The sequence below is a fragment of the Pleurodeles waltl genome, chromosome 4_2 (assembly GCF_031143425.1).
Source record: "Pleurodeles waltl isolate 20211129_DDA chromosome 4_2, aPleWal1.hap1.20221129, whole genome shotgun sequence".
Taxonomy (NCBI): Eukaryota; Metazoa; Chordata; class Amphibia; order Caudata; family Salamandridae; genus Pleurodeles; species Pleurodeles waltl.
In genome coordinates this window covers 1,018,741,114-1,018,754,840 of record NC_090443.1, presented here as the reverse complement: position 1 = coordinate 1,018,754,840, position 13,727 = coordinate 1,018,741,114, and the positions used below count along the sequence as shown (strand labels likewise).

The 13,727-nt window shown below is 45.9% G+C and overlaps 1 protein-coding gene across 1 annotated transcript in view; it reads right to left on the bottom strand.

Annotated features, from left to right (window-relative positions):
* CENPQ (centromere protein Q) overlaps nucleotides 1-13,727 on the bottom strand; it is an 81,334-nt gene that overhangs the window by 37,753 nt on the left and 29,854 nt on the right. The window contains exons 5-6 of the mRNA XM_069232869.1: nucleotides 10,429-10,549; nucleotides 6,899-6,967 (exon numbers count right to left, since the gene is read on the bottom strand). Coding sequence (XP_069088970.1) covers nucleotides 6,899-6,967; nucleotides 10,429-10,549 — 190 coding nt within the window. The remainder of the gene's footprint in view (nucleotides 1-6,898; nucleotides 6,968-10,428; nucleotides 10,550-13,727) is intronic.

Genomic DNA, 13,727 nt, shown 5'->3' with positions numbered 1-13,727 from the left:
CTATCAATATGAGTTTGAGTTTGCTTTGACTGAGTTTGTTTACCAGGTAAGGAAGGAGAGGGAGAGGAGGAAAAGCGTAAGCAAATATCCCTGACCAGTTCATCCATAGGGCATTGCCTTGGGATTGTTTGTGTGGGTATCTGGATGCGAAGTTTTGGCATTTTGCGTTCTCCCTTGTCGCAAACAAGTCTATCTGAGGTGTTCCCCAGAGTTTGAAATAAGTGTTCAGTATTTGGGGGTGAATTTCCCATTCGTGGACCTGTTGGTGATTTCGAGAGAGATTGTCTGCGAGTTGATTTTGTATCCCTGGTATAAACTGTGCAATTAGGCGAATTTGGTTGTGAATTGCCCAATGCCAAATTTTTTGTGCTAGCAGGCTTAACTGCGTGGAGTGCGTCCCTCCCTGCTTGTTTAGATAATACATTGTTGTCATGTTGTCTGTTTTGACGAGAATGTATTTGTGAACTATTATTGGTTGGAAAGCTTTTAGTGCTTGAAAAACTGCTAGAAGTTCTAGGTGATTGATATGCAGTTTTGTTTGATGTACGTTCCATTGTCCTTGTATGCTGTGTTGATTGAGGTGTGCTCCCCACCCTGTCATGGAAGCATCTGTTGTTATTACGTATTGTGGCACTGGGTCTTGGAAAGGCCGCCCCTTGTTTAAATTTATGTTGTTCCACCACAGAAGCGAGAGGTAAGTTTGGCGGTCTATTAACACCAGATCTAGGAGGTGACCCTGTGCTTGAGACCACTGTGATGCTAGGCATTGTTGTAAGGGCCTCATGTGCAGTCTTGCGTTTGGGACAATGGCTATGCATGATGACATCATGCCTAGGAGTTGTAATACCATCTTTGCCTGTATCTTTTGTGTTGGATACATGCGTTGTATGATGGTGTTGAAATTTTGAATTCTTTGTGGACTTGGAGTGGCTACTCCTTTTGATGTGTCTATTATGGCTCCCAGGTATTGTTGTACCTTGCGTGGCAGAATTTTGGATTTTGTGAAATTGACGGTGAACCCTAGTTTGAAGAGGGTTTGTATGATATGATTTGTGTGATTTGAGCACTCTATTAACGAATGGGCCTTGATTAGCCAGTCGTCTAGATATGGGAACACATGTATTTGCTGCCTTCTTATGTGTGCTGCGACTACTGCTAGACATTTGGTAAAGACTCTTGGTGCGGTTGTTAATCCGAAAGGCAGTACCTTGAATTGGTAATGTATTCCTTTGAATACAAACCTTAGGTATTTCCTGTGCGATGGGTGTATTGGTATATGGAAATAAGCATCCTTGAGGTCTAAAGTTGCCATGTAGTCGTGCAGTTTTAGCAATGGCAATACTTCTTGTAGTGTGACCATGTGGAAGTGGTCTGATTTGATGAAAGTGTTCACTACTCTGAGGTCTAGGATTGGTCTCAGCGTTTTGTCCTTCTTTGGTATCAGAAAGTACAGTGAGTAAACTCCTGTGTTTATTTGTGTGTTTGGCACTAATTCGATTGCATTCTTTTGCAATAGTGCCTGCACTTCTATCTCCAGGAGATTGGAATGGTGTGTTGTTAAATTTTGTGCTTTTGGTGGTATGTTTGGAGGGAATTGTAGAAATTCTATGCAATAACCATGTAGGATAATTGCTAGAACCCAAGTGTCTGTAGTGATTTCCTCCCATGCTTTGTAATAATGACCTATTCTTCCCCCCACTGGTGTTGTGTGGAGGGGGTGAGTGACATGTGAGTCATTGTTTTGTAGTAGGGGTTTTGGGGCTTTGAAATCTCCCTCTATTTCTAGGGAATTGCCCTCCTCTATATTGTCCCCGAAAACCTCCTCTATACTGTCCCTGGTAAGTGGACGGTGTTGCTTGTGAGGTGCTGGCTTGTGTGCTTTGACCCCGAAACCCCCCTCGAAAGGGCGTTTTACGGAATGTGCTGTAATTCCCTCTGCTCTGCGGGGAGTAGAGTGCGCCCATGGCTTTGGCAGTGTCCGTATCTTTTTTGAGTTTCTCAATCGCTGTGTCCACTTCTGGACCGAACAGTTCTTTTTCATTAAAAGGCATATTGAGAACTGCTTGTTGAATCTCTGGTTTAAATCCAGACGTTCGGAGCCATGCATGCCTTCTGATAGTTACAGATGTATTAATTGTCCGTGCAGCTGTATCTGCAGCGTCCATGGAGGAACGTATCTGGTTGTTGGAGATGGTCTGTCCCTCCTCAACCACTTGTTTTGCCCTATTTTGGAAGTCTTTGGGCAGATGTTCAATGAGATGTTGCATCTCGTCCCAGTGGGCTCTGTCATAGCGCGCAAGTAGTGCCTGGGAGTTCGCGATGCGCCACTGGTTTGCAGCTTGTGCTGCGACTCTCTTACCAGCTGCATCGAACTTGCGGCTTTCTTTATCTGGGGGTGGTGCATCTCCAGATGTGTGAGAGTTGGCCCTTTTCCTAGCTGCTCCTACAACAACAGAGTCTGGTGGCAGCTGTGTTGTGATGAAAACCGGGTCCGTAGGAGGCGGCTTATACTTTTTTTCCACCCTTGGTGTGATTGCCCTACTTTTGACCGGGTCCTTAAATATGTCTTTTGCGTGCCGGAGCATACCAGGGAGCATAGGCAGGCTTTGGTAGGAGCTGTGGGTGGAGGAGAGTGTGTTGAACAAGAAATCATCCTCGACCTGTTCTGAGTGGAGGCTTACGTTGTGAAATTGTGCTGCTCTAGCCACCACCTGAGAGTACGCGGTGCTGTCTTCTGGTGGAGATGGTTTTGTAGGGTATGCCTCCGGGCTGTTATCTGACACTGGGGCGTCGTATAGGTCCCATGCGTCCTGATCTTGGTCACCCTGGCTCATGGTGGTGTGAGCTGGGGAGTGTGATGGCGTTTGTGCTGGTGAAACGTTAATCACGGGCGGAGGAGAGGGTGGTGGTGTAACCCTTTTCACCACTTTTGGTTGTGGTGCTTGTTCCGTCTGGAACTCCAACCTTCTCTTTCTCCTAATGGGGGGGAAGGGTGCTTATTTTTCCTGTCCCCTGCTGAATGAAGATACGCTTTTGCGTATGGTCCACATCAGTTGCTTGTAGCTCTTCCTCAAACCTATGCTTTTGCATTTGGGAGGTTAGCGAGTGCTCTTCTGTATAAGAGCCTGAAGCTGGGTCGCTTGCAGTTTGTTTCGGCATCGAAACTTTGTCTGCGTGTTTTTTCGGCTCCGAGGTGACTTTTTTCCTTTTCGGGGCCGAAACCTCTCGGCGTCGATCTGTTTCGGTGCCGCTGTCTCGGCGTCGAGCCGTGTCCACACCGGCATCTCGGTGTCGAGGCTTGTCTCCAGCACTTTCTCGGTCCCGAGAAGGCTGCGTGCCGGTGTCTCGACCGGAGTCGGACGATCTCGGCACTGTTTGGGCCTTTTTCGGTGCCGACGGTCGGTCACCGAATTTATGGGTCGAGCCATGGCCTGGTGGCAGTGGCGTCCCCTGGGCCTTGTAAATGTTTCTTTGTGTGGTTTTCGACGTCTTACTCACGGTTTGTGTATCGTCGAATCCTTCGGAGTCTGAGTCTTGAATCGAGAAGGTACCTTCCTCTTCTTGTTCCTCGAACTCCCGTTGGGCTGTCGGTGCGGACGCCATTTGAAGTCTTCTGGCTCGACGGTCTCGGAGTGTTTTTCGGGACCGGAACGCACGACAGGCCTCGCAGGTGTCTTCGCTGTGCTCAGGTGACAGGCACAGGTTGCAGACTAAGTGTTGGTCTGTGTAGGGGTATTTATTGTGGCATTTGGGGCAGAAACGGAACGGGGTCCGTTCCATCGGCGTTCTTCAGCACGCGGTCGGGCCGACCAGGCCCCGACGGAGGATCGAAAAACTACCCCGAAGGGCACCGGAGCTCTTCGATCTTCGATGCGGTGTTGAATCTAAGTACGCCGATCCCGAACGCAACAATACCGACGAAAATCTTCCGAAATTAACTATTTTTTCCGTTCCGAAACTCGGAGCGACAGGAACACGTCCGAACCCGATGGCGGAAAAAAAACAATCGAAGATGGAGTCGACGCCCATGCGCAATGGAGACAAAAGAAGGAGTCACTCGGTCCCGTGACTCGAAAGACTTCTTCGAAGAAAAACAACTTGTAACACTCCGGCCCAACACCAGATGGCGAGCTATTGCAGAACATGCGTATCTACAGCGACAGATGCCATCGAACATAAGTTTCTAGCAAATAAACTCAGAAAATAATCGCCACAAGCACTTCTAAGTGGCGAAGGATGCTTCTAGGAGCATTGATCCGCTTGATGACAGATTACTAAAATCTACTGTATACTCATTCACCAGATTCGGACTGGCACAGAATTGTGATGGTGCTGGACAGTCATTGAATATCCCTAAGAAAAAAACATTTGTGAGAAATGTCTTGTTCTCTTCACTGATACTTGTGGAGGAGCAAGAATGCTTCCGGGTGAAATGTGAATTGTAACTGCATGCACCATGTACTTCCACATCATCTGCATGAAAATCATCTCCATCTTATGTTATATTGCGGAATATTAAAGACCACCTGTACGTCACAATGTTGATGCTTCCTGCTAACACATCTACTTTGCTTCCACTATCTTAACAAAATGTGCATTAATTGAAAGGAGCCAAGCTTCCACAAACATCATAAACTGAGGTGGTTTAACTGAGAGGACAACTCAATACCTTTATGGAGCAATGTCCTAAAATCCTGGTCTCAAAAAGTAATTGCACATCTACTTTTTTTAAACTTATTTTGTGAACCTACCTATGTACTAACTGGTCACTTTCCACAATAAGGAATCGTAGCGGGTCACAGATTGATGTGCCTAATGAAAACTAGTCAGGTTACAATTTGAGATCTTCTCCGATTGACCTGAAAGGTTCGACAGATCATCATCTTAGTGACTGCTCTCAAAATTGGAAACATTTTTGTTTTTTTAAAGGAGTTGAATTTTCTCAAAGGTAAATTAAAAAAAAAATCAACTTAAGTGAGGGTTGGCAATGGATCCCTGGACCATTGCCTATTCACCCCTCAAGCAGCCACCCCCATTTTCAAAGAGGAGGAGGTCCAAAGAGGACCCCTTTCACTTTGTAAATCAGCTACCACCCCAACTTGGGAGCCTGGCACGCCGGTCCGGTTAGAAACCATTGGTACATAAAGTTTTGAAACGCACTTTGGAAGGGATGTCTATAAGTATGCCCCCTGGAAACTGCAATTTGGCATCTATTTCTAAACCTACTTTGTAAACTAGATGGGTTTAGTATATAGAAAAAAAACTGTTAACCACTTGCAAACCCTCTGAATATGAGAATCAGAGGGTTTGCCATGGCTAAAAATGTTAGTATGTTCAGCCCTTAGTAATGTCTGGATCCCAATGTGGTCAGTACTTAATTCGGATAGAAAGAAATATTAATCAACTGAGGCAACTATAGGGCCATAAATATCAATATATTGATAAGATATAATGGTAGTGGTAATCTAGGTGACATTACGCACCCTTTGACCTTTGTTGGAATTAATATTTTCACCATTTTTGTACCAATATTAACTGTTACTTTTTTGCTCCCAGGGGCTAGGAAATGTACAAGGAGAACAGATAAACATGGCTCTGGGGGCATTGCTTACTTTCTTCTCCTGCTGCTCTCATAACTACTGGGACCACAAGCTATAACTGAAATGCCAGTGGTACTGATGCTAAGCCAAGGGTGACAGCTACAATCCCTTGATACACCCAACTGCAGTCTAAATTTGTGGTGCACATGAAGCCAAACATTTTGGGATACTCCCAATCAGCGTAAATTTGCTGATACAGCGGTTGCGGATGTTAGCGCTGAGCACAGTGCTTGCACGAAGGACAACCGCCAAGGACTAGGCAACTCTGTGACCGTCTGAGCATTAACAATGGTAACAGGGCTTCCAGAAGAGGGTGAGGTGATGAGGAGGGATGAGAAGCCCACTGAGAATTTGGATGAATGGGTTGAGATGTTGAATACATTGTTGCACCCTCTGAATGATAGGCCAACCTGATTAGTGAATAAAAGGTGTGGATTTTTGGGAATGGCTAGTCTTGCTGCATTGCTGCAGTAGATTGAAGGGGCATGCATGTGCATTTTTGACCTTTAGGTGCTGCAATGTGGACAGGTCTACCCAACACTAGTGTAATGTAAGTCAATATTGCACAGAGGAAAGCCTGCCTCATTGGTCGCATTAAATCTGTTGTTGTGGTAGTTCAAAATTCCATAACAATTTTAAAAAATGCTGACATTGTCTGAATTGTGAAATCACCAGGCTCATCCAACCAAATATTTAAACTGTCAAACACAATTAACCTATCACCGTAAGGCTTTGTGCAATCATACTTACAGCTTCACTGATCCAAGTTGCATTTTGGTGGTCTGCAGAGCAGAAAAAGGTCAAAGTAAAAGTTGATGAATATAGAAGGACCACAAAATTGGTGGCCACTTCCCTAAAAATAATATGATTGTTTCTGTGAAACTAATACATTTGTATTCACAAATCAATCATCAACTTCACAGCTTTATAAGCAATAGTGTCTGTAAGCAGAAGTAAAACATTCCTTTTGAATAGCAAAGAACAGTTTAGGCAACTTGAATATATAAATGGCACCTGCTATAGCCAGCCATTCTGAAACAAAACAACGTTTCACAGTGCTTGCAAATTCAGCGCGGCCAAAGTTTTTAATTCACTGTCACCGAGGACGGTGGTTAACATATAAAAGAAAACATTTTCAAATAGAACTTTAAGGCAAAAAAGGTCACTGTTCAAACCCAGACTAATTTACTCCCTTTCAATTTCTTCTGAACTGTCCCTTTAAGGACATATTGTTCTAAAACAATTCATGCATTCCACCTCCCTCTCCCCCCCCCAAAATCAGGTTACTCTTCACTCACTTCCCCTCCAGGATTCTGAGGTGTTTCTGCACAGCATCCTTCTCTGGAATGTTCCTGCTCAAAAGTGACCTGTACCAGAAAGAAGCACAGGACATGTCACTAAGTAATCAAGATTGGAAAGCTGGAGAAACAGCCCTCTCTCCTTCCTGTCCAGACCAGCAGCAAAGTGAAACAAGAAATGGCTGAAAGGGGCTCACCCACTGCTCTGATCTATTACTATCATAATAGATTGATTTCAACAGGTCTGACAACCCGCTGAAGCGGACTCTGCCAGACTTAACAAAGGAGAAGACCGAGGCCCGGGTAAAGAGTACTAGGCGGTTTCTGACCAATGTAGCCTTCGCCCCTCCCAGTACCTCTACGCTTCTAGAGTATGGTTACGCATAGTGAGTTATTCCATTCCTGAGGGAGGTGGGGGATGAGTGGGAATTTGAAGGGTGTGTAAGTCCTCCAACCTTTCACTAGCCTAGTGTGGGTATTAACAGTGGGTCCTGAGTTCCAGCTACAGTGTGCGTACTGCAGTGAGTGTGTCACTTGTATTCTATGTGTCAGAGTGGCACACATCCCAGTATCAATGCGTTCTCTTTCTACTGCTGTCATGTTCTTGGTCTCACTGCATCTGTATTCAAAGCCCTATTGTCAGTTCATTCCTTGGCCTCCATGTAAGTTTGGTCGTGTCTTAGTTAGTGGTGGGTATTAGAGAGCCAATGCGTGGAACTATCTGTGGGAGACTGGATCAAGAAGCTGCATCCCAGGGGCTTGTTGGCATTCTTGTCAGTGGAGAGGACAAACAGGCTCCCAGTCACGTCGTTAACTGTTGACCCACCACAAACGTAAATCATATACTGCATATTAAGCTACACAGACCGACACGCCAGACTACAAGGGGCTTGATGGATGGACTCAAAGAGCTACAAAACATTGAGCTACTTTTGGTGATAGACTGCACACAATTGATCCAGAGACAGAGGAAAAACCAGGACAATGAGGAAAACCAATCAATCAATCAATCATGTATTTGTAAAGAGTGGCTAATCACCCATAGGGTCTCAAGGCGCTGATTGTGGGTGTGTTGCTCAGTCGAAGAGCCAGATCTTGACGTCCTTCCTGAACTGCATCAATGATGAGAGGCAGTGTGTTCCATGTCCTTTGGAACCGACGCATCTCCTCTGCTGCGCAGCGCATCTCCTACAAGAACCGACGCATCAACTTTGGAACCAACGCATCTCCTCTGCTGGATCTCGCATTGCAGTTCACCAGAACCGCTGCTGCACAATGCATCTCCATGCAAGGACTTTGCATCAGCCCACAGCTCCTGGAACCTGCTGCTGCGCAAGGCAGCTTCTCGCCAGGACCTTGCATCGCCTTCACTGCACGACCCAGCTCCACGCAAAGGCTTCGCACCGCTGCTTACGGCTCCTTTGAACTGTCGCTGTCTGACATCTCCTCACCCAGACCTCGCATCGCCTTTCTCTCGAGCGACGTATTCTCTACGATGGAATCTGTATGCAACCAGAATTTTGGTACTGTGTTGAGCGGGCCCAGGTGGGTCCCTGTAGCCAGCCAGCGCTCCTTTGCAGTCAGCCTGAACTTGTCACTTCTGTCCTAGTCCAGCGCAACCAGATGACCACGATTAGCGCTTTGTGCTTTTGTGGAGCTATTTTCACTACAACCTTTAAAATTGCATATCTTTGGTTCTATTTTTAGGATTTCTGTTACTTTTTGGGGGAAATGTATTAAAATGAACACTATTTTTCTGAATTGGTGTGGGAATTTGTATTGTGTTGTGTTTTCACTTTAATTCTGTTTAAAGTGCTACAAAAATACTTTACGCGTTGCCTCTAAGTTAAGTCTGACTGCTTTGCGCCAAGCTACGATTAAGCACAGGTTAATTTAGGCTTTGCTTGTGACTTCACCCTCACAAGGATTGTGGTTGCATAGGGTTTCATACCCCCTCAACCAATAACCCAACTTCTTACATGGAACACGTACTACATGGCAGAAACCTGGAGCACAGGCCTCACCATGATGCTGCAAGTGCAATGATGCCACAACTACTTGCCCTTATAGACAGGAAAGAAAGAGAAAAATGCTTGGTTAAAATCAACGTTGCAGCCAAACACTCTCCAGTAACCATCCACAAAAGAGACTTGGCGGTCTGGTGTTAAAGAAACTGACCACAGGTTGGATAAAGTTGTATAAGCTACAACCACAAGTCTCTTTCTCTCTCCAAAATGATGACTGGCTCCTTCTTGCAAAATGCCACCAGGACACAGACTTAATGTGAAGGAAAATATTGCTTTCGACCTACAACCCAAGGCTATAGTAATGAGAGAAATTTCATATTTCCAGTTAGACCACTAAAAATGCTTACATTCATGAATCCTCCTCTTTGCTTCCTAGGTGCCCTGTTTCTCTATTAGTTGCCCTGTTCCTCTGCTATAAGTAATTGTTTTTTCCTTTTCCCTCACAAACACAAGGGTGGTTGGCTGTCCCACACTTCTTTGTCACTCTGACACCTAACTGTTTCCCAGTGCAGGACTCTACTTCAATCAGTCCATGACCTGACAAGAAAGACCCTTCCAATAAACACACAGGTTGAAAATGCATCAAGAATTCAGGTGGGAAGTTGCATACCAAGAAATAATAAGAATTTCCCAGACTAAATACTGTCAAAATATTCATAAGCCCTTGGGCAAGTATAAAACATGGGCCTGCAGCCCACAGTTTGCAGTAAATGCCAGCCATAACTGGGGTCCAGTGGGCCCCCTACACCACAGGACCACTGCACCGGCTACATTCCTGGCAGCTACATCCTTGACTTTGTTGAGACTGAATATTTTATGTGAATATAGTTATACATGTAACTTTACACATAGAATTATTGTATTTCAACAAAGGGAGCATTCAATAAAAATGTACAGCTGCGGAGGAATTGCTGTCATAGGCTGGACTGAGTTGATTACTTATACATAACTGAATGCATGCAGGGGGACAACGACTCATAAATGGCACATGCAATCTTGTAATTCACTCTCAAAATGATACCAAATCGGGTGCCACACTTCTTTCCATATTCAGAATTTATAGGCCCAACTCTTCTGGGACTATAAAGGGGCCATATGAACCCTTTTGAGAGACTGTCTAAGGACATCCAGCTGTCAGCAGAAGAGAATAAATTAAGAGTGGGAAGCAATCACATAAGAGGCTCCAGGACTGTAGAAGGTGCAAAAGGCATGTTTTAGCCTCCTGGTCATCACATGAGTCTGAAAGTAGAAGGATAGCACATAGAAGAAAAAAAGCTAACAGATGAGCTCTTCACTCCTTTTTGTTGTGACTTTGTTGGCCCCTACACCCCCACACCGCCCAGAGGCATTTTAATTACTAGCTTGTCACATGCCATGAAACTGCACATTCTGTATCATACAACAATTAAGAACTCAGATACATATGTTGGAATTTTTCCACAAACTTGCTATGGTTGTTAATAATGAATGTGGCACTTAAAGCAGACCAGGCTAGACACTTACAGCACCGCCCCGCTGATCACGGTTTTCAAGTAATCCTGGCTATCTTTTGACATAACCTTCCACTTAGCTGTCCTGGTCGGGGACAGAGGTAGGGTCTTCCCATCTTTGTCACGAGCATGTCCTGAGAGAGAAATGAAAAGAAGGACACATCAGGGAGGCCAGAGAACACAATTCTTACAAAAGGTGAATTTAAAGGACTTGAGGGGGCCAGGAATGTATTGCTCTGCTGTTGGTCTTCTAGTGAAGGCTCGATGGTGGCCCCATCAATCATTATTTGTCACTTTAAAACAAAGTGGGTGGTTAACCTGTAAAGTTTCTGCCCACTGCAATCAGGACTACACCACCAGGGTGAAGCAGCTGGAACTACATGAGACATAATGCTTGCTAACTATGGTACAGAAACGTATGCACTCACATTCAGTGTTGTTTACACTATACACCGGTCCCGAGCAGACAGGAGTGTGGATACAGGTGACATGCATGATTGGTGCTGGCTAGCACACCACAACCCTTCTCAACCAGGATCTCAACACAGTAACTAAGCATGGTCCTTCAGCCAACTGAAATCTAAATCCCATAGGATAGAATGGGATTTAGAGTTTGGTGGACGGGGTATCCGTAACCATTGTGCTGGAGTAAACTGTACCCCAACTTTTAAATCAGGCCCATAAACTCTCACTCTTTCAGGTGTACGTGGGTGTGATCTTAGATCGCGTTAGGGTGACCACTCATCAGTTGTTTACATGGACCTGCCTTCCGTAACTTATACTGTAAAAGACAGAGGGGGTCATTCTGACCCCGGCCGGCGGCGGAAGCCGCCGGCCTGGCTGGGACCGCCAGAATACCGCTGCGCGGTCAAAAGACCGCCGCGGGTATTCTGGGTTTCCCGCTGGGCTGGTGGGCGACCACCAGAAGGCCGCCCGCCAGCCCAGCGGGAAACACCCTTCCATGAGGATGCCGGCTCCGAATGGAGCCGGCGGAGTGGAAGGGGTGCGACGGGTGCAGTTGCACCCGTCGCGATTTTCAGTGTCTGCATGGCAGACACTGAAAATCTTGGTGGGGCCCTGTTACGGGGGCCCCTGCAGTGCCCATGCCATTGGCATGGGCACTGCAGGGGCACCCAGGGGCCCCACAACACCCCATACCGCCATCCTGTGCCTGGCGGACAAAACCGCCAGGAACAGGATGGCGGTATGGGGGTCGGAATCCCCATGGCAGCGCAGCAAGCTGCGCCGCCATGGAGGATTCCCCAGGGCAGCGGAAAACCGGCGGTACACCGCCGGTTTTCCGTTTCTGACCGCGGCTGTACCGCCGCAGTCAGAATGCCCAAGGGAGCACCGCCAGCCTGTTGGCGGTGCTCCCGCGGTCGTTGGCCCTGGCGGATTTTACCGCCAGGGTCAGAATGACCCCCAGAGTGTGGCCTTTATTTAAAAGCTGCTGCCTGCCAGGTAAAGGAGGACTGTGTTCCAAAAATATACAATGCTGGCTGTGGCCTACTGGGTAGGGTTTAAAACTGTCAGTCAAAAGACCATGGGTTCAAATCCTGCTGCTTCCATGACCATGTGTCTGCTTAAAGGTCTGTTCTATTGAAAGATATGCTATAAAGCTTTGGTCAATAAATAGATGATTGTTTTCAAACTGCACCGACATGTCTAAAATTGTGTTTGTTAATAGGAGAGTAGTAAGAGACTGGGTAACAATTTTTTTTTGATGAGCAAATATTCTAATTTGTATGGAAATATTTAACTATAATACAAGCAAGTCCCAAACAAAAGTACTTCTCTCTCAGTCTTTGTCTTTTGTATCAAATGTTTCCATATGTGAAAGTAGGGGGCTGGTTTTGGTCCTAAGGTGCAAGCATGAAGGTTAAGCGGTTGAATTCACCTATCTCTGCAGTCCTGGGGCTGCTTAAAGGTTTCTAGCATTACAAAGAATGTTACCGTTCGCCCAGCGAATGGATAAACGTCCTCACGGATTTGTAGAACATTGTTTTTGTTGATAGGATAATAGTAGGATTAGGTAAACGCTCATTTTTGTTTGATAAGCAAATACTTTAACTGGCTCTGCCTGGAAATATCTTTTTTTAATATATATCCAGAAGGACTCTCTCGCTTCTACCCGGCCTGTTGGTCCGCTCTGTGTCGATGGGGTTTACAGTCATCTCTCCCTTCTCTGTTGTATTGGTGCGCCCTGGTGATCTGTGCTGGTGTGCCCTGGCGATCTGTGCTGGTGCGCCCTGGTGATCTGTGCTGGTGCGCCCTGGTGATCTGTGCTGGTGCGCCCTGGTGATCTGTGTTGGGTTTGCTTCCTCCCTGACATATTTACTGGTGAGGCTGAGCTTGTGTAGGGCACAGGTACAGGGATAAACTTATGAAAAGTTATACTTTGTTGCTTCCATGCTTCCTACGCTCAGGGCCACTGGAACTGAGCGATTCTGCAAACTATGGTGGGTTGAGTACCACACATGCTACATGTAGGAGGCTGGCCTGGCTTATAGTGGGTACCTGATGGTACTTACACCTTGTGCCAGGTCCGGTTATCCCTTATTAGTAGATTAGTAGTGTTCTAGCAGCTTAGGCTGAACTAGGAGACATGCAAAGCTCCTACTATACCACTTATAGCATATAGCCCAATCTCATAAGAATCACAATACTCAGAGTTACTAAAAATAAAGGTACTTTATTTCAGTGACAATGTGCCAAAAATATCTCAGAGGATATACTCCCTTAGGAGGTAAGTAAAATACACAAAATATACACACAAACCAAAATCAGGTAAGTAATCAGTTAGAAAAGTAGTGCAAACACTGTAGAATACAATAGGATGCAATAGGCCTAGGGGCAACACAAACCATATACTAAGAAAGTGAAATGCAAACCACTTAGTGTAGTGTGTAGAGGATCGCTGGGAGTGTAAGAAAACACTAAGGGTGTCCAAGATACCCCACCCCAAGACCCTGAAAAGTAGGAGTAAAGTTACCCTACTTCCCCAGAAACACACTAAAGTCGAGATGGGGGATTCTGCAAAGACCACAACAGACTGCAAATCACTAAAGACGGATTCCTGGACCTGAGGAATGGCTGCCTCTGGGTGGAGGAAGCTGAAGATTCTGCAACAACGGAAGATGCCAGGAACTTCTCCTTTGCACAGAAGATGTCCCACAGCGTGCTGGAGGATGCAAAGTTGTTTCCATGCAGAAAGACCGCAAACAAGCCTTGCTAGCTGCAAAGGTCGCGGTTGAAGAAAAAGCGTGCAGCCCAGGAAGGACCAGGAGGTCGCCACCTGGAAGAGGAGACAGA